General features: G+C 46.3%; 2 protein-coding genes across 5 annotated transcripts in view; both read right to left on the reverse strand.

Annotated features, from left to right (window-relative positions):
- Positions 1 to 244: 244 nt before the first annotated feature.
- On the reverse strand, positions 245 to 7,468 carry Slc35b1 (solute carrier family 35 member B1). Of its 2 annotated transcripts, none has more exons than XM_070028315.1 (9): positions 7,216 to 7,468; positions 6,500 to 6,603; positions 5,797 to 5,927; positions 5,480 to 5,510; positions 4,762 to 4,919; positions 3,712 to 3,838; positions 2,864 to 2,970; positions 1,845 to 1,998; positions 245 to 574 (listed from the first exon to the last, which is right to left on the reverse strand). In XM_070028315.1, exons 1-9 carry the CDS (start codon positions 7,425 to 7,427, stop codon positions 522 to 524), a joined length of 1,077 nt encoding a protein of 358 aa, XP_069884416.1. In that variant the 5' UTR covers positions 7,428 to 7,468; the 3' UTR covers positions 245 to 521. The 2 variants fall into 2 exon arrangements, with proteins under 2 accessions (XP_069884416.1, XP_069884417.1); XM_070028316.1 differs by having other exon boundaries at positions 5,797 to 5,902; positions 7,216 to 7,434.
- Positions 7,469 to 10,023: 2,555 nt separating this feature from the next.
- Positions 10,024 to 23,350, reverse strand: part of Fam117a (family with sequence similarity 117 member A) — a 53,126-nt gene continuing 39,799 nt past the window's right edge. For all 3 annotated transcript variants that reach the window (XM_070028320.1, XM_070028322.1, XM_070028321.1), the window contains 6 exons: positions 20,665 to 20,760; positions 18,442 to 18,552; positions 17,896 to 18,030; positions 16,351 to 16,531; positions 14,489 to 14,639; positions 10,024 to 11,254 (listed from right to left, as the gene is read on the reverse strand). In XM_070028320.1, coding sequence (XP_069884421.1) covers positions 10,954 to 11,254; positions 14,489 to 14,639; positions 16,351 to 16,531; positions 17,896 to 18,030; positions 18,442 to 18,552; positions 20,665 to 20,760 — 975 coding nt within the window. In that variant the 3' untranslated portion in view covers positions 10,024 to 10,953. The remainder of the gene's footprint in view (positions 11,255 to 14,488; positions 14,640 to 16,350; positions 16,532 to 17,895; positions 18,031 to 18,441; positions 18,553 to 20,664; positions 20,761 to 23,350) is intronic.

Genomic DNA, 23,350 nt, shown 5'->3' on the forward strand with positions numbered 1-23,350 from the left:
GAGAACAGAGTTCTCAGGTTTTTCATGACACCTTTGCCCACCCAAGCTCTGGAGAAGTGATTTTCCATCCTCTGGCTGTAATAGCCAGCAGCCACCTGTCTTAGCACATTTAGAGAGCTGGCCCAGGGGAACAGAGGCTGCTGGCACAACCAGTCTCTCAGAGCCCATCTTGGTCATGCACAGGCTAGTGGGGAATTACCCGGCCAACCATGCTAACCACAGAGCAGCAGCGTGGGTTGCAAGCTTCAAGCTCTGCCTCTTCCTCTCTTTATTTGCTTTAGATTGTCCTCCAGGTCATCAGGAACAGAAACTTCCCATGTTAAAATCCAGATGCCCCTCCCTCTTTTTCTCTTCCTTTTCTTTTCTTTTTTCATAATATATGATTTTGTGGCATTTCTTTTTCTTTTTTTTTAAAGACAGAACCCAGTCCCTTATCATTACTAAAGTCCATTCTCCCAAGAGATGTCACTACTGGAGAGAGCAACCAAAGTGTTCTTGGAGTGAAGGTAGTCTCTCTCTTGCTAGTGGGATGTCTTCTTTGCTCCTTTCCCAAACTTGGCATCAAGACCCAGACCTACGGAAAGCAGAAAATGAGCTCAGTTTTATTGGAGGGGAAACCCAATGATTTGAAGGAATCAATTTTAGTTCTTCAAAACTGGGAAGTAGCTCAGTGGTAGAGTACTTGCCTTACATGCATGAGGCCCTGGGTTCAATACCTCAGCACCACATAAGCAGAAAAAGCCAGAAGTGGCACTGTGGCTCAAATGGTAGAGCACTGGCCTTGAGCTGACGAGCTAAGGGCCAACACCCAGGCCCACAGTTCAAGCCCCACAACTGACCAAAAAACCCCACAAACTGGGGCTTTAAATAAAACTCACAACACTGATTTTATATGACCTTCTTAGAGATAACAGATTATGAAATGAAAAAAAAATCCGCCAAGATACTGGTAAATACACACACACACACACACACACACACACACACACACACGTACGCATGCATGCGCGTATGCATGCACGCACACACGCATACAGAGACTTAAGTGTCTGGCTGGAGGCATGGTTCAATGGTAGAGTACCTTTCCAGCACTGTGAGACTGGAGTTTAAACCTCAGTACTGCAAAAGAAACACAATCTCTCTCTCTCTCTCTCTCTCTCTCTCTCTCTCTCTCTCTCTCTCTCTCTCTCTCTCTCTCTCCTCTCCCTCTCAAGCTATTTTTCTCAGCTCATCCATAGCACCATGAGTCAGTAAGGAATAAGCACCTGTCCTGTACAAGATCTGGGGAAGGCCACACTACCAAAAAAAAAAAAAAAGCTTTCTTTTTAGCACACACCTGTACTGTAATTCTAATTTGGCAGGAGGCAGAGATAGGAGGCTACCCTGGTCAAAAAAACAAATAGGGTATAGTGGAATATGCCTGTAATCCTGGTAGATGGGAGACAGAAGTAAGACGGTGGCCTAAGGCCAGCCCCAAACAAAAAGCCAGGGGCTCTAACTGGAAAAATAAAGCAAAAAATGCTAGAAGCATGGTGCAATGTTTGTCTACCAAACAAAAGCCTCAAGCTCAAACCCGAGTAAAAAATTTCCCTCTCTGGGTGTGGTGTATACACCTGGTCAGCACTCAGGAGACTAAGGCAGGAGGGTTTTGAGTTTGAGGCCAGTCTGACCTTTACTGTGAATCCCTGTCTCAAAAAAAAAAAAAAGTGGGGGAGGGAGTGGGTTCTCTAAAACAACTAAGTAAATCTCAAATACACAAGTAAATGTTGGGGAAAATACCATACTAAAGCTCAGCCACTATTCTTTTGTGGCATAAGGAAGCATCTGCTCTGGGTAGAACTTACCTAAGAACACAAGTATAGTGCCCACCCACTGCATGGAACTGATGGGGTTGGCGAAGAGGATCACAGAGGCCAAAATTGTGAAGAACTTCCGAGTTGTAGTGATGATAGAGCAAGTCAGAGGACCAAAATAAACAACTGTCATGAAGATGAAACTCTAGAGGGTGAAAGAAAGGTGGATCAGGCTGGTTATTGGGTGTCTTCTATGAAATCTAAAGACAGATAGATACCAGGAGCTAGGTGCTATGACTCATGCCTATAACCCCAGCTGTTTGGACAGCAGAGATCAGGTTCAAAGCTAGCCCAGGGGAAAACGTTAGCAAGACCTCATTTCAACAAATCAGGTATAGTGGTCACAACTATAATTGTAGTTAAGGCATAGGTAGAAGGGCAAAGAATGGAGGTTCTATCTAAAAAATAACTAAAACAAAAAGGGCTAGAGGCATACTTTAAGTGGTAAAGTGCTTGCCCAGCAAGATCAAGGCCCAGCATGAGGCTGTTGAGCCCAAATACCAGTACTGCCTTACCCCTCCCCTCCCAAATGCAAACTTTTTAGGAAACCAATGCTACAAAAGGGAAGTCAAATTGTCTTGTCTTTAAGAGGGCTGGGAATGTGGCTTAGTGGTACACTGCTTGCCTAACATGAATGAAGCTCTGAGTTTGATTCCTCAGTACCACATACAGAGAAAAAGCAGGAAATAATGCTGTGGCTCAAGCCTTGAGCAAAAGAAGCTCAAAGGACAGTGCCCATGCCCCAGGACGGGTAAAAAAAAAAAACAAAACAAAACACTAAACAAGGGGGGCTGGGAAGGTGGCTCAGTGGTAGAGTGCTTGCCTTGCATGCATGAGGCCCTGGGTTCGATTTCTCAGCACCACATAAGCAAAAAGAAAAAAGCCAGAAGTGGTGCTGTGGCTCAAGTGGTAGAGTGCTAGCCTTGAGCTGAAGAGCTGAGGGACAGCACCCAGACCCAGAGTTCAGGCCCCACGACCAAAAAAAAAAAAAAACTAACCAAGGAACTCACCTGACCCAGGGCACTGGTCAAGCCAAAGAGTACGATGTTATAGATGACAACTGGGTACTTTTCAGCAAAGCTCAAGAACTCCCAGAGCTCCCCAGTGAACAGGATTCCTATAGAGAAATGTCAAAAGGAGAATGGTACATGCTGTATGGCACACACGCACGCTTATACACCGTCTACTGAAGTACCCAAAGGAGATGGGGAGCAGAAGTATATGGAGTGAGTCTGGGGAGCAGAAGTATATGGAGTGAGTCTGTACTGTTCCATCATGCCTCTCCAGTTTCTCCCTTTTTATTTGATTAGAGAAACTAAAGACGATTTTCACAAGAAAGGCGAGTTAATAATTTACTTCAAACAAAGTGATTGCAAACAGAGATCCTCAGTTACTGCAGGGACAGTAAGCCACAAATCTCTAGCTCAAAGAAGTTCCTAACACAGGTCACCTCCAGAAGCTCCTCCAATGACCCCAGAGTGCTGCCCAAAATGCTCTCTACAAGTACCCAGACTTGAACAATTAGGGAACCTTGGTTTCAAAGTAAACACATTCATGACAAACTCTCTTCTATGTGTATCTAAGTTTGTTTCCTGTGAGCACTACACCAATACTCATTTGCCTCTTGAAAGGGAAAGCTCCCAGATACTCCATGTATTTTACCTGGCACAGATCTACCCCTACTGTGTTAGGTAACAGATAGCAACAGACTCTGCTAGTGCAGGTTTTTGGGGTTTTGGACAAAAGGGCATCTCGAACCAAGTCTGGTCTAAGCCTGTGCATCTGAGCCAGGGATGACTATATGAGAGTAGTCTGCCCTCTGGTGCTAGGTGGGAAGAATAGCAGAACTGCTCCTTACCACCTCCCAGTAGCAATGTCGACCAAAGGTTAATGTTCAACATCATGTGGTTGGAGCCTGTTTGGTAATGAGCTCGCATGTGGTCCTGGGAAACACCTGTCAGTCCATCCAGGGTCAAAGACAAGAGCTGGGAAAGAAAAAGGAACAGTCTACAGTGAGCTGACCATCAGGGTCCCTCCCAAACCCAGGACACAGGATTATAATCCTTAGGTTCCTCAAAATGCAGAGTTCACAGGACAAACAGGAAGACATGCTATCTGTCCTTCTCCAACAGAATTGACAGGCTGAGCCACATCATCGTACTGAATTCAGGAAGCCAACCACCTCCAAATAGAATGCCTTGAAACTGCTGTACATGAGACTAAAATAGGCTGTGTGAGCCACCCCCTTCTTTTGCTAAAGCTAGAAAGAAAATCTAGTCCCAGCAGGTTAGCGTTTTAGCTTGGAGTATAGTGACCCAGAGAATGAATTCTGTAGGCAGACTGCCTGGATTGGAATGATGACTCTGCTCCTTAAATAGCATGTGATAAAGGGCAAGGGACTTAATCTCTCTGACCTTAATCTGTAAGATGTAGATTGCTGTAAAAAAATTCAATCAATTAACATGTGAAACACTTGGAACAGTGCCTAATACACAATGACCCCTGCTGTATTATTTCCAACTCTGCTTCCATGTTCTTTAGAAACCCAGTTGAGAGAGATACTAATCCTCCTCAGCTCTCAAGTCTCTATGACTTAACACAAGGATCTGGACACAGGCCTCTGAATTCTCTTCACTAGGGGAGCTTGCCTATAGATAAATATTTCAGGCTTCCCATCAGAAATGAAGCGCAATAGCCTTGAGCTGAAGAGCTGAAGGACAGCGCCCAGGCCCAGAGTTCAGGCCCCATGACTGGACCCACAAAAACAACAACAAAAAACAAACAAGAAATGAAGCGCAAGCAGTACCACACCCTCCCCTGAGAAACACTGGTCTTCTGGCTGCCTTGGTGGGTCTGTCCTTTGGTTGACTTTGCCAGAAAAGGTTTCCCTCTTAGCAAGACCACATACCAGGAGGAGCTCTCCATAGCCAATTGTATGTTCTTCCATTCCAACTACTTTCTTGGGTTTGTACATGAAAAGGGCCACTCCAGCCACAATTAGCAACACACATAGGTACTTGGCCAATGGGTACTTCTTCTTCAAAAGAGTCACCCCGAGGAGCATGACTACAGTGGAAAAAATAGTGAGAAAAATTCAGGCATCCACAAGCATCAATGACCCCAACACCCTTCTCCTAGGAGCCAAGAAAGACTCAAGGAGAAAAGAATGTCTGGGAAGGAAGATCTATAGAGAATAAAAGTAGGGGTGAAACATGTTGGCATCTAGATAAAGATGATTGAGCAATATTGCTGAGTAGAGTATAAGGTGGGGAAAAGGTAGAGAGCAAAGGTGAAAGGTTCAAGAAGGAATAAAGCAGAGATGGGGAACAGTAAAGAAAGGTGAGGTTGAGAGAAACAGATAGACAAATTGAGATGACAATGTAAACCCACAGAATACAAAAATGAGTGAACATGTGAGGCAAAGTAGGTCTGCCTCTAGCTTCTACTGAGAATTACCAGCTTATGCACATCACGGAAGTCACACAGATGACAAGACAGGCAAGGAGAAGGCCTGGAGGAAAAGTCCCTGGAAAGGCCTATAATGGGATTTTGAAACAAAGAGGGACAGAGAACTCTAGCAGAGGAAGAAAAAGGACAGAAGATGGAGACCATCTTCTTGTGCTTACCTGGGATTGGCTTGCAGGATTTACCAAGGACCTGAAATTAAATTCAGCAAATAATTTCTGAGCATCTACGATGTGCCAGGAACTGTACTAGGTGCAACAATAAGATGAATGTCAGGCAGCACCAGGAACCTCAGCCTCAGAAAGCAGCCCTATCATGACCCAACCCACCACTAAAGTTCAGCTGTTTATACACTGAATCCATCAAACACACTCTCTCAGGACTCTTTTATTTAGGTCATCACACACCTGAGGAAAGACTCCTTAGATAATTCCAAAACAATTTCTGAGCCAACCCTCAGCCCACCCTGAGGTTTCACCTGAGTTGGGTAGTTGACAAACTGTAGTGCTGAGTTGCTGGAGACCATGGCACCCAGATAGGAGACAGAACAGGCGGCATAGAGCCAGCTCCGAGTACGATCCACCCTGGCAGTGTCAAAAAACTGGATCACTGGGAGAAGACAAAAAAACAAAAAACAACAAAACATACAAGAGAAACCTAGTGGGGCTAGGATGGACCACTAAGCAAAAGTTGAGGCCACATGAAAAGAACCTATCTGTTGAATAAGACATAAGCTATTTCTGTCCTCTTAGACTGGGAAATCTGTGAAAATTATTCAACTCTCCAATTCCATTTAAGCCCGACACGTGATCACATGCAGGGTGCATGTAGGGATTTCATTCAGTTCAAGAGAGGACTTATCTCTGCTGGTAGACTATAGGGAACAAAGAAAGCTCAAAACATGTTTGAAGCTGACACATAAAGGAAAGTCAAAGGAAAATTTTTTAAGTATTCTCAATAGAAATTTAGAAGCAAAGACCAATTCTCTGAACATCTGTGACTCAGAAGTTGGTCTAATTTGTGGGTATAATATTTTAATCTCACTTTACATTAGACTTGTAGACTACACAGAGTCTGTATGAGGGTCAGGGAAAGTTAGACCTCAGAGTGGAATCAATCAATGCTTAATACCCAGAATGGGGGAGGGGAGTTCCCCAACAAAATATTATCTTAGTACTCACAGATCTTGGCAAACATAGCATTGATCACACACTGGATGAAGACCAAAGTTAAGGCAAAGGTGAATGTCTCCTGTTTGGCTCCCTCTCCATACTTTCCTCTTGTTCTACGATGAAGTGCATAACAGAGCAGAGAAATGAGTATATTTCACTTACTGTCATCTAGAATGTCTACAGCCACTGAAGGCTTTGAATTATCTTGTCTCTGGAGGTAGAGCAAGAGTTCGTAAGGGATATTAAGCTCATTTACAAAAGGAGTTGATGTAATTGGATCTAGATACTAATTACCCTAATGACTCCCCATCTTCCCCCTCAGAAAAAGAATCCGTAGAGGATGGAATTAGCGGAAACGAGGGAAATCAAGCAGTGGACCGAAGAATCCCAGGAAGAAGGTATTCAAGCTAGGAAACAAGGCTGAGGGCAAAACAGGCTGCCCACAAACACCTGGGGGTTCCAAAGAACGCTTGGTTCGGGTCGTGGAAATCTGCTTGAGAATTAGAAGTCCCAGGTTCTTGGAATCAACAAGGGTAAAAAAAAAAATCTAAAGGAAGAAATACTATCAGGTCCTGAGAACCCTAAACATTAAGTCTAGCGTTTTAGAATTATGGGGATAAGAGGAAAGCCTGGGGGCTGACAGGAGGCCCGAGCCCGGCCTCGGGCTGGACAGAGGGTGTGGAAGCAAGGCAGGTCTGTGTTCCCATTCCCAGGGGTCCGCTCACATCTTCTCCTGCAGGATCCCATAGTAGAAATAGCAGACAAAGACACCCAAGAAGCAGAGCGGCAGGCGCAGCCGGTCTGGCACCAGGGATTTGCTAGCGGCCATGAGACGCCCAGACGAGTCGACCGGAGACCCGCTCACAACCGGCAGCGGCAGCGGCGGCGAAGGCGGCAGCTCCAGGCGGACATCGCCGACCGGCAGCAGAGGCCTCATAGGAGCTACACGCGACCGTGCCTTAGTAGGACCCAGCAGTCAACTCCAGAACTGCCAGCTCAGGGTTGCCAAGAGGAAAAGTCCTCGAAATCCAGAAAACACTTGAGGAGAAAGAAAACAGGCTCTTGAGATCTTGGCTCTATTCCTGGTGGCGACAGGATTCAGCTTTCTCGAGGCTAATACCTCGATTTTTTATTTTCAATCAGGCAATATTGAGGACCACTGCAACCCGGAGCTCGACCGAGTGGCCTAGAAGATACGCGGTCGTAGAGTGATGACGTAGAAGGATGTGGAGGTCACCAATTGGTTGGGCTGTGCGAAGACAGGCAGGTGGGTGGGGACGGAGGCGGTGCTGCCGGGGGAGCGAATTAAAAAGTCTCCGGGTGGACATCCCGGCTTCTCCTGGGTCCTAACGCCTTGAAACGTTTAAAGAGCCTCAACGCCCTCTAGCGGATGCCCACGGTCAGTGATTCAACTTCGCTCTACCGAAGTGCTCAAAACCTGGCTTTGGAGAGTCCTCACACAGTTCCTGGGCTTCCTATACTAGGAACAACGCAGTAGACGTCAGCTAGATCCGGGGTCTTGGGAGGGAAAAGGTGGGACAGTGTACACGTGATGCTTAAATTCTGAGCCACAGTTTTCCCAGTCTGTAAACTAGAAATCTTTAGTAACAGCTTTGTCACCCCTTGACTGATCTGAGGATCAAATGAGCTGAGTTTTATTAAAGTGTTCTATAAACTGTAAACGGTGCTATGCAAGTTGAAGGGATTGTCATTACCCTTTCTCAACTCCTATCTTATTTTCTGACATCTTGGAAGTGAAAATGAAAGCTCCCTGAAGTGAAATTTCAAGGCCCTCCAATTTACCAACAATGGACCCAAAACTCCTAACTTCCTCCAGCATCTTTCACATTAAACCCCTCATTCGACCCCTCCTCCACCCAAGGGCTGTGTCTCCAGCCTGCTGTGCCAAACTGGCAGGGGCAAGACTGACCCCGATTCTTTCCACTCAATTCCCATGTATTAGCCCAATTCTCAGGCAACCAGTTGGACTCTAGGCTGTTTTGTTTCTTCTAGCTGCCTGCTCTTTGGCACTGACTCAGGCAAAGGAAGGAAACATTGGGCAGCACCACACCCATCACTGGAGGTCTGACTCACTAAGACTTTGGGGGCAAGCCAGCCACCTTAGGGGGGCTTAGAGAAGTTAGAAATAGATCCAAGCCAGCCCTGGTGGCTGAGGCCTGTAATCCTAGCTACTCAGGAGGCTGAGATTTAAGGACCACAGTTCAAAGCCAGCCCAGGCAGGAAAGTCCGTGAGACTCTTATCTCCAATTAACCACCAGAAAACAAAGTGGTGCTGTGGCTCAAGTGGTAGAGCACTCGCTTTGAACTGAAGAGCTGAGGGACAGTGCCCAGACCAGAGTTCAAGCCCTCATGACCTACCAAAGAAAAAAGAAAAAAAGAAACAGAAGATCCTATCCTAGTCTACTGCCTCTTTTCTATTACAGTGGGGAATTCCCAGCATATGCTCTCTTGCCCAGTGCCTTAGTCTACTGAATCAGTTGGCACATCCAGGGAGTCAAGTAATAAGTAGCTGGGATCAGAGATTTAGGTTCCAGTCCCAGTTTTGGTCTTTTTGCCAACCGTGACCTCAAACAATTCACTTGACTCAGGTCTTGTGAGATTAATGTGAATATAAAAACATGGGCAGTGGTATCAAATGCTAAGGTTTTCAATCCTAGTGCTCCCATTTGCTATCTGTCTGGGAAAAAGCCAATTAAAAAAAATCTTCCCTCACCTTTCTCTCATTGAGTCATTATCATATTTCAATAGCACCTCATGTAAAGCACTAAACATGATAGTTAGGATAGCCTGACAGAGGATTTGTCTTGAGGTCTTATAGATAAGACCCAGTGGTACTCATGATTGCTGTTGGGGTTCTCAATTCGCCACCTGATATAGTAGTAACAATGTGTGTTTTGTGAAAATGCTTTGTAAATTCAGGGCACTATCAGAAAGTTGGGACGGTTATTTCCACTTTCCCCCAAGAGCTCTTATAGAAGCAGCATTGGACTGAGAAGCTGCAGAACAAGAGCAGTTTCTTCCTACCAAGGTTGTACACTGGGTTGTAGGTGCCCACTGAAATGGGAAGAGCCAAAGGGAACATAATGGCCTTAAAGGTGTACTAGGAGAATTGATCTTAATGACATCCCCTTATCTCCTTCCCTTTGCCAGTGCAAGGAACATTCACCATGCCAAATTGTCGTACACTCCCTCCCACCCCCCACCCCCCCAGTCACTCTCATTTCCTCTTAATTCCACTCTCCAGAATCCGGAGCCTTCTCAGACTCAGTGAAGATGGGTCACCTCCCCAATGACTTCCTCCCTCATCCACTCACAGGCAACATCACACTCTTTTCTGGACAGACTTTACATGGGTCTGCTGTTTCTGTGTCTTGTGAAGAAGCAGGATGTCCATCTAGATAGCACCCAGACCCAAGGCATTATGTATTTAATAGTAAAGTTAAATGAAACAATCAATATGATCCTGCCCATCTCCATTCCACTCCTCCCATATACTTAACAGAACCTCAAGCTGCTGGGAATACTTATTTATTTGGTCTATTAACAAGATCTGCACAAAAAAAAAAAAAAACCAACCAACAACAACTTCTAAACACAAGATAAGAAAACTCAAACATTAACATTCTTCTTCAATTGTGTGTAAGCTCTGCAATATGGAAAATATACAAACTTCAAACAGCTGCAAAAATAGTGTCTTTGGGAGAAAATAGAGTTCTACATCGATACAAGAAAAATAGGCATTTTTCTAATCCAGCCCAGCCCTGGGACCGGTGGAGGGTTTGGAGCTACCACTGTCACCTGAAGGAACACTCGCTCTCCCTCTTCCTCCACCACACACCAGCGAGCTGGGCTGCTGCTTAAGACAATCTTTAGTCAGGGTGAGGGTGAGATGAAATGCCACTTGGGAAAACATTTGGTTCCCTGCACTGCCAGCAGCTGAATTGGTCAAGTGTTATGGCCCTTTAGGGCCGCTTTGGTCAGTCTCCAAGAGGAGGGAGGCATGAGGATGGGTACTTATCTTCTGATCTGCTCTTCTGTGTCTCTAGAGGTGGAGTAGGAAGAAAGCTGTGACATCCCTTCCCCCTCAGTCACAGCCAGCCTGCTCCATGCCAGCAAGAGCCTACTCTAATTCAACTGTACTCACACCCTGGGGTGGGGGACTCAGGACCTAGGTGAGTTTCCATCAAATGAGGGAAGTGGCAGGTACACAGGTGTTGAGTTTTGAGTTGCCCAGCTGCTAATGGAGGAAGCAAGACCCCTCACATTCAGAGAGGCTCATATCCATCAGAAAGAAGACTCAGGGCTTTGACACAATAAAGGAAAGTGCTCGAAGGTCGAGAGGGAAAGGCCTTCCATCCCTCAACTCAGGGAGCTAAAGAAAGGCCTGCCACCAAGGCACTGGTCTCCGTAGCAGAGTATGTGTATGTGTGGAGGGGGTCCCCTCAGACTACCAAGGAGCTCTGGAAAAGTACAGACTCTTCTGATGGCGGGTTGTGCTGCCATGGCTCGAATGGCAGTGGGGAGGCCTTGGAAGCCTCTGGATCCTTCCGAAGTGGTGCCCTGGGGCTGGCAGGAGGAAGAGGAGATCCCGGATTTGAGGGGCAGTTGCGGAAGATGAAACCCATGCTGGGGAAGAGGGGCTTCATCAAACTGACAGGGCAGAAGGCTGAGCCGGTCGGATTGAAATGGACTTTGTTCTTGTCAGGACAGGAAGTCAGAAAGGCCAGATCAGGACCTGGGGACCTGGAGAATGAAGAAACACAAAGGTACACAGAGAAACAGCCAGTGAGGAAGGGTTAGACATGTCACTACAGCAGGGGAGTTGGATCTCTCTGCTCAAGCAGATGGCAACTTGACCAAAAAATAAAGGCTATAGTCTTTAGGTCCCTCAGTTCTTACCATTTTTGTGCTGCACTGGGGATAGTACTGCACATAGTACTTTTCAGGTATTTCGCTCATGTTAGGCAAGTACGCTCCACTGAGCTATAATCTATAGCCTATCGACTCTTAGTATGGCTAAACAAGAAGAAATACAAGATAGCTAGAAACAGGAGAGGTAGCTACCCAACAATGTGATTCTAGAAGAGGGAACGAAGGGATTCTTTCATTTGAAAGATGTCATCAGGGAAATGTGTCAGGAGCAGACTATTTGCCAAAAATCAGAGCTCCAAGCACAAATGGCTTTCTTAAATCTGTAGTTGAAGGTGTGGCTCTCAGCTTTTGTCCTATTCACATTAGAGCTGGATAATTCCCAGCTGCAGGGGTAGATAGGAAAGTACTTTAGGATTATTTAACAGCATTTCAGATCTCTACTCACTAGCTGTGAGTAGTACCAGAATGCCCCAGGCTGTGACAACTATGTCTCTTGGGCTAAAGGTGTAGCTCAGTGGTGGAGCTTGCTTACCTACCATGTGTTTCCATCCCCAGTACCACACACACACACACACACACACACACACACACACACACAAAAGGTGGAGGGTGGCTCTTGACATTGCTATTATCTGCTGGGAACAAAAAAAAGTCTCCCACTGAAACCTACTAGCTTAACGAATCTAATTCTTGAACACATTTGAAAGATGTGATTGTGAAATATTTTGCTGTAAGGAAAGACAGCAACAACCATCAGGATGGCAGTTAGACCGTCTCAGAAGACCTAGGTTCTAACTTATCCTATAATCTTGGCCATATCTGTATAACCTTTACTGTGAGAGAAATGGTCTCTGCTCTTCTGAGTGTTAGGGGAAAATGGAAGGATGAAAAGCAGTTCAGCTAACAAATTCCTCAGTGAGGAATCCTGATGATAAACTAGAAGAGCATGTATGACTAGAGGGAAAGAAACCTGAGGAGTTGCTGGCTGTGAGGCTTCTGGTGAGAAGACAAATGGGCGGAGATGGTAAACCTTGGTCACTAATGGTATTATTGAAGTCTAGGCACCGAAAAAATACACTCAGAATACAGATTGACACATTGACTTTCGTTTTAATCCTAGCAACCTCATAGTTTAAAGGCCCAGGAAAGAGCGAGGTGTCAGGTACAGCATGAGAAATGGTGGCAAACAGTGGCAGGCTGGGGGGGAGGGGGTGTGTGTGAGCAAAGGCCAGAGGGCACAGGTACTCGGCAAGGCATCCTCACAGACAAGGGTTTAAAAGAATCCATTCTGGCTGGCGCTGGTGGCTCATGCCTGTAATCCTAACTATCAAGAGGCTGAAATCTGAGGATCAAGGTTCAAAGCCAGCCCAAGGCACAAAAGTCTGTAAAACTCTTATCTCCATTTAACCACCAGAAAACTGGAAGTGGTACTGTGGCTCAAAGTGGTAGAGCACTAGCCTTAAGCAAAAGAGCTCAGGGACAGCACAGCACCCACAACCGAAAGAAGAAAAAAAAATCCTACTTTGTTGGGGGGTGGGAAATGGACAGGAGAAGGAATGTTCTTGGTGTGTGACAGACCAAGAGAACACAGAGCAATACTCAGAGAACACAAATGCAACTAGCAGGACCCTGAGTAACTTGACCGCTTATCTGGGAAATCCAGGTGGTCTTAAGAAAGGGCAGCAGCAATGAGGAGGAAAATGTGGCAAAAGAATTGCTACATGCAAGAAACTTGCCAACAGGTAAAATGCAGAGACCCTGGGAACTGCAGAGTTTCAAACCCAGATTATGTTAACAAATAATCGATGGACTTTGTGGTCCTACATGTGTGTGTGTGTGTGTGTGTGTGTGCGCGTGCACGTGTGTGTGTGTGTGTGTGTGTGTGTGTGTGTGTGTGTATTTGTGTGTGGTCATGGGGTGTGAACTCTGGGCCTGTGTGCTGTCCCTCTGCTCTTCAGCTCACGGCTAGCGCTCTACCACTTGAACCACAGTGCCACTTCCGGCTTTTTCTGCTCATGTGGTGCTGAGGAATCAAAGCCAGGGTCTCATGCATGCAAGGCAAGCACTCTACCACTGAGATACCTTCTCAGCCCACATGTGGACTACTTTAAAACCACTTCTGGCATCAAGAGTCTGAGAAAGAGTCAGGACAAGCAACAACCAAATTTTAGCCAGCATTTACAACGTGGACTGAGGGAAAGCACAGAGTCCAGTCTGCTTGAGCTACAAGAGCTGGTCTCTTCCCTGCATAGCACTCCAGAGATCCAGGGGCTTGAAGCATACCAGGCAGCAAGGATAGTACTAGTAAAGTCCTGCAGGCAGTGGTTTTCTCCAGAACTCCTACCTCATGGTTTGTCCGCTCCCTCATTTAAGATATACATGGTGCTCTTAATACCCCAAACAATCCCACACCATGACTAAACTTCCTGACTGCCATCAAAACCACAACTTCCAGTGTGAATCTGCCCAGTCCAATACGGAGCTGCAGGAGACAATAAAAGAGTTCTTGGGTCTGCTGAGGGAGACAGTGTGGGCCTGGAAAGGTCCCTCTCAGCCTTTTGTTAAGGGGAGGGAAACTGGAAAGAGATCAAGCAGAATGGCTTCTGAACTACCCAATCAGGTTTGGGAATATTCCTTAGTCCCTACTTGTAAGGACTAGAAATTTCTGTCTAGGAGTTCACAACACTTTATACTCTTCTCCCTCCCTCCCCTACCCCTCTGTGTCTGTCTCTCTGTCTCTATCTCTCTCTCACTTCCTTATTATGGTCTAGCAAATCCTCATACCTTCCCCCAGGGATAAGGGTAAAAAATAGCAGAAACAAAGGTTAGGTTTCAGATATCTTTCTTTTCCAGCTCCTGCTGCACTTGTGGCTGCCATGTGGGCAGAGAACAGGTTTCTATGGAGATAATGATAAGCAAAGATTTAAGTGCTCGGAGGAGGTAATGTCAACAAGTTTGATCATGGAAAAAACAGTCATACTCATAATCTGATGTTGACAACACCTCTAAGACAGGAGAGACATCACGACTGGAGAAGGGCCTGTCAGGTGGGATGATATGGGGCTGGCCCTCCATCCCTCCCACGCCTCCACTTGATGTACTCACGTGGCTTCTTCAAACACACGCACTCTCTCACAGCCTTCTGGGGGCTCCCGCTTGAAGACATAGCTGTGATTGGGCCGAGGGGAGGCAGCAAAGGCAAGGACTGGAGACGGGCTGCCATCTTCAAGGAAGGCTGGGTGACCCAGAGAGGAAGCTGTAGACAGAGCAAGGCTGAGTCCAATGAAAAGGAAGGAAAGGCCTCTTTTTTTCTCAGTTCAGGCCTGGGGCAAAGTGGCTCTGCTAATCTGGTTGGTTTCTTTTATATTCTACCTTTAAAAATCCTACTTACTAGACAAGGGCCAGTGGCTCACACCTGTAATCCTAGCTACTCAAGAGGCTGAGATCTGAGGATTACAGTTCAAAGTCAGCCTGGGCAGAAAAGTCCATGAGACGCTTATCTCCAGGAAACTGCTTAGAAAAAGCTGGAAGTGGCACTGTGGCTCAAGTGGTAGAGCACTAGCCTTGAGGACAAACAGGCTCTGGGACAGTGTCCAGACTGTGAGTTCAAGCCCCAGAACTAGCAAAAAAAAAAAAAAAAAGGCAAATAAACAGAAACAGTCCAAGGGGCTTATGTGCTGATGGTTCACGTCTATAATTCTAGTTACTCAAATAGCTGAGATCTGAGGATTGTAGTTTGAAGCCAGCCCAGGCAGGAAAGTAAGTGAGACTCCTATTTCCAATTGATCACCAGAAAACTGGACACAAAGTGATAGAGTGCTAGCCTTAAGCAGAAAAGCTCAGGAACAGCGCCTAGGCCCTGAGTTCAAGTCCCATGACTGACATAAAAGGGGAGGGAAAAAAGCCAAAGGCTAGGATTTTATAGCTTAGTGGTAAGAATATTTGCTAAACATGTATGAAGCCCCAGGTTCCTTTCAAAGCCCTCTCCCTCCAGGAAAAAAAAAAAAAAAAACTAAACAACACCAAAACCAAACAAAAATACATTGATGGGAAAAGGCCTTATACCAATTCTACATTCCAGGAGACGATGGGGACTGGATCTCCAGACCTCAAGACTTATAGGAACCCTTCCTACCATCCTTCCTTCTGAAACTGCAGTGTCCTGCCTGCCAGAATACCCCAGCTGCCTTCTGGCCACAGTCTGGAAAGCCTAGCCCTCCTTGTGGAGAATGCTCCTCCTGTACCAACTCCAAGAAGCAACCTTGACTCAACCCCACTCAGAGGATAAAATTTCTCTCCCTTTCCATACCATGAATGAACTTTCCTAGGTTTCAAATATTGACTTTATCTTTATGTGTATTTATATCGCATTTATTCCTCCTTACACTATGCTCTATTTACTTATGTGTGGTGTTAGATCATGCTCTTTACCAACCTACCATGTGGACTTGCTGGGAACCTCACATCAGACGGTGTGGACAACAGGGATCCCTGTATTAACCTGTCTGTGAAGAGCTGGGGTGCAGGAGGAAGTAGATTTGGAGTCAGTTCAAGTGTCAGCCTGGGTCCATCTGAGGGATGCTGGGCAAGAGATACCTTCTCCTACTTTATATCATTTATAACTGCCTTGAAGCCCCTTGGTAGGAAATGAGTAGAGGGGACACCTGAACAGAGATGTCCTAGCTTTCCATGTTAGTCATAAGACCAGGATGGGAGGACTGCTTTTCTGGATTCTACTGAAGATTAAGTAAAAGTATAGGTGCAGAGACTTTATAAACCACAAATCAGAATGTGCTGAAAAGCACCATTATTATTTTTGGCAGAGGACAGAGTGTAGATGACTCATAGATAGTCTAGATGGCTCAGAAGTCATAATGCTGGACCTGAGACTGCTTGGAAGGAAAAGAGAGTGAAGCACCTCCTGTAGCTTGAAGCCAGCCCCCTGCTACTTCAGCTCCTCGGCTTACCTTTGTCACTGGGGAAGGATGCCAGCTCCTCAAGACTAGCCTGCCCAGAAGGCTGGGGGGATGCCAGGGCTGTGGAGGGAGAACTGGCAAGGTTGCCTGGCTCCAGGAGGAGGAGAGGATGATCGCAGCTGTCCCTCTGCAGAGGAGCCGGTGCCCGGTGCCCATCAGGGACTTCAAGAATCTGATGGGGAAGGAGGGGAGACAATCAGTCTAGGCCTTCTCAGGCCTGCGGCACTGCAGTTAACCCCAAAGTACTCCCTGTGCCCTTCCTGTCAGCCTGTATTCATATTACACAATGACAACAGTACACCGTTTCCCTAAGACATTTCTCTTTCTGACCTTGTTCACTCTAGGAGACACACACCTGTTCCTCCCACGGCACTTTATTCTTTTCCTTCATAGTAGGAATAATCATTTGTTCATGTGTGGGGTGTGACCAATGTGTCACCTCACCAGGCTATGAGCCTCACAATGTCAAGGACTCTTGTGTGCTGCACTCTGGAATAAAATGCTGAGTGATAAATGCAGCGGGACATAGTAGGGGCAAGGCGCCAGGACACAGTACATTCTGTGAGCCACTGCAGGACAAGCAGCAGATAGTTGCCATGGATTAAATACCTGCCACTCTCCTTTTTTAAACACTCCACACTCGGACTCCCTAGCTCATGCATGTGTTTGAGTATATATGAAATTCTGCATGTATCCAATTTAAAACTCAACCAGGGGTAAATCATACATGGAAGCATATGCCCATTAGAATTGTATTAATACTGGATCCAGATGCAGTGGTTCATGACTGTATCCCTAGCTACTTGATAGGTAGATAAAGGAGTGTGGTTTGAGGTCAGCTAGGACAAAAAGCTAGTGAGATGCTCACAAGCTGAGCAAGCATACTTGTACCCCTAACTCCGCAAGAAGCAGAAGTGGGAGAATAGTCTAAGGCTGGTCCTATCTGAAAAGTGTGAGACTCTATCTGAAAAGTCACTAAAGTAAAAAAGGCTGGGCACATGTCTTAGGAGTAGAGCACCTGCTCTAGCAAGCATAAGGCTGAGTTCAAGCTCTGATCACACACACACACACAAACACACACACACACACACATGAGCTAGACACTGGCAGCTCATGCCTGAAATCCTAGCTACTCAAGAGGCTGAGATCTGAAGATTAAGGTTTGAAGTCAGCCTGGGCAGGAAAGTCCATGATACTCTAATCTCCCACTAACCAGAAAAAAAGCCAGAAGTGGAGCTGTGGCTCAAGTGGTAGAGCACTAACCTTGAGTATAAAAGCTAAGGAACAGCACTTAGGCTCTGAGTTCAAGCCCTAGTATCAGCATACACACAAAAAATACTGCTCAACTGGCATTCCTGAATTGTACTGTGTCAGTATGAAAATGTGCCTGAGACTGCAGAAAAAGTAGCATGTAATTCCACCCTGGAGGGGGCAGGGAGAAGGCTCCCATGGCAACTGTGCATGAAGGAGAGATATGTGTCACCAGGTAGAGATGGCATGAGCCCATCGGTGTACTCTGGGCATGGCCACACTCACTCTCAGAAGCTCCTCTTCACCCTGCTCCTTCACAAACACCTCCTCCAGCTCTTGGTTGAGTCCTTCTAGGCTCTTGTGCAGACAGGGGCTAAGTCGCAAGACAGGGGATCCTGAGGAGAAGCTAGGAGAGGCCATCTGAGGAGAGGCAAATGCAAGAATTGCATGAAATCTAACACATCCCATCCAGTTCTCAGTTCTGACCAGGGGATGATGGTCATGCCCACTCATGATTTAGTGACAGCTACAGATTGCAATAGGCCCATTCCAGTGGAGTTTTCTCTAGAAACTAGAGCTGTCAGAGGTCTAGAATGTGCTTTTACAGTCATTGCCTCACTTGCACAGGGATGGGGGTAGGGAAGAGGTATTCAGAATAGCAAGAAGACCAGGCAAGTCCATTTTTGGACTAAAACCTCATTGTGGCCACCCATTTGGCCACCAAAGCATACAATGGTAGGGCTCAGTATTGCAAGAGCAGAGAGAATTCTGCTCAGCAGGAGGCCTGCACTGGAGGACAGCAGAAGGGAGCCAGTGGATGGCAACACATACTCTCACTGATGCCCGCACAGCATGGTCCCCTTGGATGGGAGAACCCCGTTCCTTCTCCCTCCCACTGCGGCTCAGCTTCGTCCTCTGCAATTGTTGCTTCAATTTGGTGATCTGGCAGTGGAGAGACAGAGACAGAGGGGAGAGGAAATGAAGAGGAGAAGAAAAGCACAGGGTCCTTGCTCTCAAGTATGTCCCTCCCGCCCCCAACGGCCAGCGGAGACACATACAAAGAGTGGGAAGTTAATCTTCCATTTTGGAAGAGACCAGTAGTATTGAAACTTGTGAAGATCAGGTCCTCAGACAAGCTGGATAACTAGACTCTTTGATTTTTCTTGAAGTACCACATATTCCCGAAATGGATCTGTCTCCATCTAAGTAAAAATACACAATGCTGGAACCATTTTGTCTGTCACAGATTACAAAGAAGTGGAATGCTATTCTGCTAAGAGCAAAAGAAGTTAGTGGTTGTGAATGTCAAAAGTAGTTCATTCCTTAAAGGACATTCTTGATTATCCCAAAGGCCTGAGACGAGGAAAGATGGAAATATATTCTCCCATTTTACAATAGACCATACCATGAAAGGACAAGCTCTCTAGAGGAATACCACATTTTGTCTTGACCCTGTAACAATTAGAAAATATCATTAACATTTTCAAATATTATCACTGTCCCATTTGTAATTCTGGACTTTCCTGTCATCCACTGGCAAATACTCAGGGATGCAGAATTACATAAATGGGAGCAAAAATGGAATTCAGAAATCAGATCCGCTGCCCATAGCTGCAAACTTTGGGATAACAGCCAAGGAGAAAGTACTTTTAGAATTGCCACTGTGGCTCAACTATACCTTGACTTTGTATCTTTAGTATGAATAACTTGCTTGTTTATCCTGATTCTGAAAATGTTAAATATTTATAAATTTCATGTTATCCTTAAACTTGCAATGCATTCACTTCATGTTTTCTCACTGTTCTCAGAAACTTCCTTTTCTATAGACATTGAGGATAAGTACTAGCAAGCAGACCCCGTCTAAGAGGTACCTTGTGAACAAGTGATAGTTTGAGAACCCTGGAATTTTGTCCTATTTTTTTCTTTTTTTTCTACTCAACCTCAATATCTTGACCCATTCTGAGGCAGCCGGAGGACCAAAGACAAAGCATTAAGGAACACAAACTAACTTTTGTCTTCTATTAAAAATAATGTTAGCTGGGCGCTGGTGTGGCTCACGCCTGTAATCCTAGCTACTCAGGAGGCTGAGATCTGAGGATCGCGGTTCAAAGCCAGCCCGGGCAGGAGAGACCATGAGACTCCGATCTCCAATAAACCACCAGAAAACCGGAAGTGGCACGGTAGCTCAAGTGGTAGAGCGCTCGCCTTGAGCTGAAGAGCTGAGGGACAGTGCCCAGGCCCAGAGTTCAAGCCCCACGGCGGACAAAAAAATAAATAAATAAAATAATGTTAGAAGGCTGAGTGGTAGAGTGCTTGCCTAGCATGCATTAAGCCCTGGGTTCGATTCCTCAATACCATATACACAGAAAAAGCCGGAAGTGGTGCTGAGACTCAAGTGGTAGAGTGCTAGCCTTGAGCCAAAGAGACTCCGGGACAGTGCTCAGGCCCGGAGTTCAAGACCCAGAACTGGCCATAATAAATAAATAAGTAAATAATGCTGGGGCAGGGTGCCAGGGGTTCACACCTATAATCGTAGCTACTCAGGAGGCTGAGAATGCAGTTCAAAGCCAGCCCAGGCAGTCATATCTGAGACTTATCTTCAATAAACTACAAAAAAAGTCAGAAGTGGTGCTGTAGCTCAAGTGGCAAAGCACTAGCCTTGAGTAAAAGAAGCTTAGGGACAGTGCCCAGGCCCTGAGTTCAAACCCCAGGACCGGGGGAAAAAAAAAAAAAAAAGTAGTAAATGAGATTGGGGACTCTTGAGTCACAGGAAATTATTTCCTATCTTGCTTTAGTTTTTGAACCCCTTATCCAAATCCAACCTTAAAGTGAGAATGACACAGGAAGGCATCAGAGCTATAGGCTCAGCCCTTCACTAGCAGGAGGCTTTGGGCTCCTAAACCAAGGTTATTAGGAGGCTAGGAGTCAGTGCTGCTCAAGACAAGGCTGGGTGGAGGCAAAGGAGGTGAGAAATATGGTTGCCCTCTGGGGCAGAGATACAGAGATACTGCATGGTGCCAGGGGACAGAAAAGAGAGGCAAGAGGGTAAGTTACCTCTTTTCGGTGGTCTGTGCTGCCCCAGGATGCTGAGCGCTTGTGGGTGGAGGAGCTGATCCGCTCACATTCCGGCTCTTGCCAGGACAGGGGTGTCTGCAGGGGAAACAGTAAGAGGGAAAGAGAGAGCAGCTTTGCAATAGGTCAGGGAAGCAGACATGCTTTCCTGTGTCAAGGCTGTGGCCTGTGAAGTTGTCTTGCACCTGCTCATCAACTAGCTGTACATGCCCAGCCTGCAGAATGCCTTCTAGGCAGATCCACCCCAGCCTACATCCTCCAGGAAGCCTTTCTGATGGCCTAATAGCGCTGCCCTCCTCTTTTATCTTTTATGGCTTTCATACAGGTTTTATAGCTCCCCAGGGGTGGACCACGTACTGTCTCTCCTCTATCAACCAGCTGTAAAAGAGCATGACATGGGGAACTCTACATCTTTCTCATACTCCATGTGTGCAGCACAGGCCTAGGTGCCTGGAAGTCTAAGCACGGTGCCTCAAGCTTTATCTTTTCCTACATACAGTATGAATGTGGGAGCCTCAAAGTCCTCCTGAATGAGCAGGAAAGAGATATTTTTGGAAAGGAGGGAACCAGAATTCTGTCCTCTGTTCTGAGCTCTGACCCTCTGACCTATCTTTACCATTCCTTATCCTCATCCTCCTTTTTCTCCTCCTACTAACTCTCCTTCCTTCTCCTCCTCGGCCTTCCCAGTCCTCCAAAAGAGCTTTTCATTTGCCACCTTCCCTCCTCTGCTGCATGAAAACAAGGGACCCCAAGTCCAGGGATGGAGGGCTCACTTCCTGAGCCCCACCACTACCAAGGGAGGAAGTTATTGGCTCTAAGCATGAAATCAAAGAGGCCCATATCCCTCCTTACAATCAAATCCTACTTCATTCCAAGAGAGGCCCAAGGCCTGTTCCTCTTTTATGTTCTGTGCACATGCTGCCAAAGACATGAGGGCCTGGGAACCATCTCCTCCAAGAGATCTGCTGACCTCTCCTGAGAGCTGCTGCACACAGAAGGGGGGCATCAAGTAAACACAACTACTCACCACCCAACAGCTGCTGAGAGGAGCTTGTGGGGTATCTAAGCCAGTTGTGAGAGCAGGCTGTGTGCAACAGCTGTGTGGAGAGGAGCCACTGTAGGCTGAGCCTCTGGCTCTTCCTGCCCCCAGCTGTCCATGACCAGGACCTTTAGAGCCTAACTGTACAACACAGCCAGTGAGGGATGATGGTCTCAACTTCTGTGTCCTGATGCTGGCATCACTAGGGAGCACATCCTGAGATGCAACCCCTACTATTCCTCCATTAGAAAAGGGCCGCCAGCATGTTCTGCAGCCCAGAGTCCTCAGGGGACACTGGCTCTCAGTCTCTAGAAACCAAGCAGCTGGTGTTCTTTCAAAGGCTGGTCTTTCTAAAGCAAACATCAGAGTCTCAGAAGAAGCTACTGTCTTTTATGCTGAAAGGGAGAATGCCCATCTCTCCTTCCAGTCACTAGGACCTGGCCAACACATAACCATCTTCCCTTCCCAAGACACTAAAGCCAAATCCATAGATTACCATTTCTACCAGCAAAGCTCTGAGGGTCACAGAGCCTGTTATCCTGGAAGGGTGGCAAAAACAATGATGCTATTTCCCTTCATCCAGGAAGATGCTCTGCTTATCAGTGAGTAGTAAAATGGGGGAGAATCAGCTAGCTGAGGCTGTCATTGGCTATTGATAAACATCTCGCCGGGCGCTGGTGGCTCACGCCTGTAATCCTAGCTACTCAGGAGGCTGAGATCTGAGGATCACGGTTCAAAGCCAGCCCGGGCAGGAGAGACCGTGAGACTCCTATCTCCAATAAACCACCAGAAAACAGGAAGTGGCGCTGTAGCTCAAGTGGTAGAGCGCTCGCCTTGAGCTGAAGAGCTGAGGGACAGCGCTCAGGCCCAGAGTTCAAGCCCCACGACCGACAAAAAAAAAAACAAAACAAAAAAAAAAACATCTCTTCAAACTCTTCAACTTCTTTCTTTCAGTATATGTGAGGGGGTGGAAGGAGACCTGTTGGCTGGCATGGGAGTTCAGAAAAGATATGAAAACCAGAGCTGTTGGAAAATCTCCTCTAGCAATCCATTTACTCCACCTTTCTCTGCTCAGTAACATTTTCCAACTATGGTGCATTCTGACTCGATGTTCTCTAAAGTCATTATTTGTTTGATATTTTTCTTTTCTTTCCTTCTCTTTTTCTGTGTGCTGGCACTAGTGGCTGAATTCAGGGCTTCACACTCTAGCTGGGAGTTTTAAACTCCTAGCTAGGGCTCTACCAGTCAAGCCTCTAGTTCTGGTTTTTTGTTTTTGTTTAATTTTTGCTGGTTAATCAGAGATAAGAGTTGGTTGCCTGCCTGAGCTGACTTTGAACCTTGATCCTCAGATCTCAACCTCCTCAGTAGCAAAGATTACAGGCATGATCCACCAACACCCAACAATCACTGTTTTGTCTCAACACTCACCCCTACCTATAGGTATTACTATCTCTTCCTTCAGCTCAGATTCTTTGTCTTGCCCAAGCAAATTCATTTCCTTTTCTGCTTTCTTCTTGACCTCCAAGCCTTGGGTGAGGGTTTGGAGCCATCTAAGATGCTATGCTCTGTATCTATTCCCAGCCTTGTCAACGGAGAAGACTGTCTTAAGTTGGCTGCCTTGTGTTGGGT

The sequence above is a fragment of the Dipodomys merriami genome, unplaced genomic scaffold (genome assembly GCF_024711535.1).
Source record: "Dipodomys merriami isolate MVZ:Mamm:240054 unplaced genomic scaffold, mDipMer1.0.p SCAF_19, whole genome shotgun sequence".
Taxonomy (NCBI): Eukaryota; Metazoa; Chordata; class Mammalia; order Rodentia; family Heteromyidae; genus Dipodomys; species Dipodomys merriami.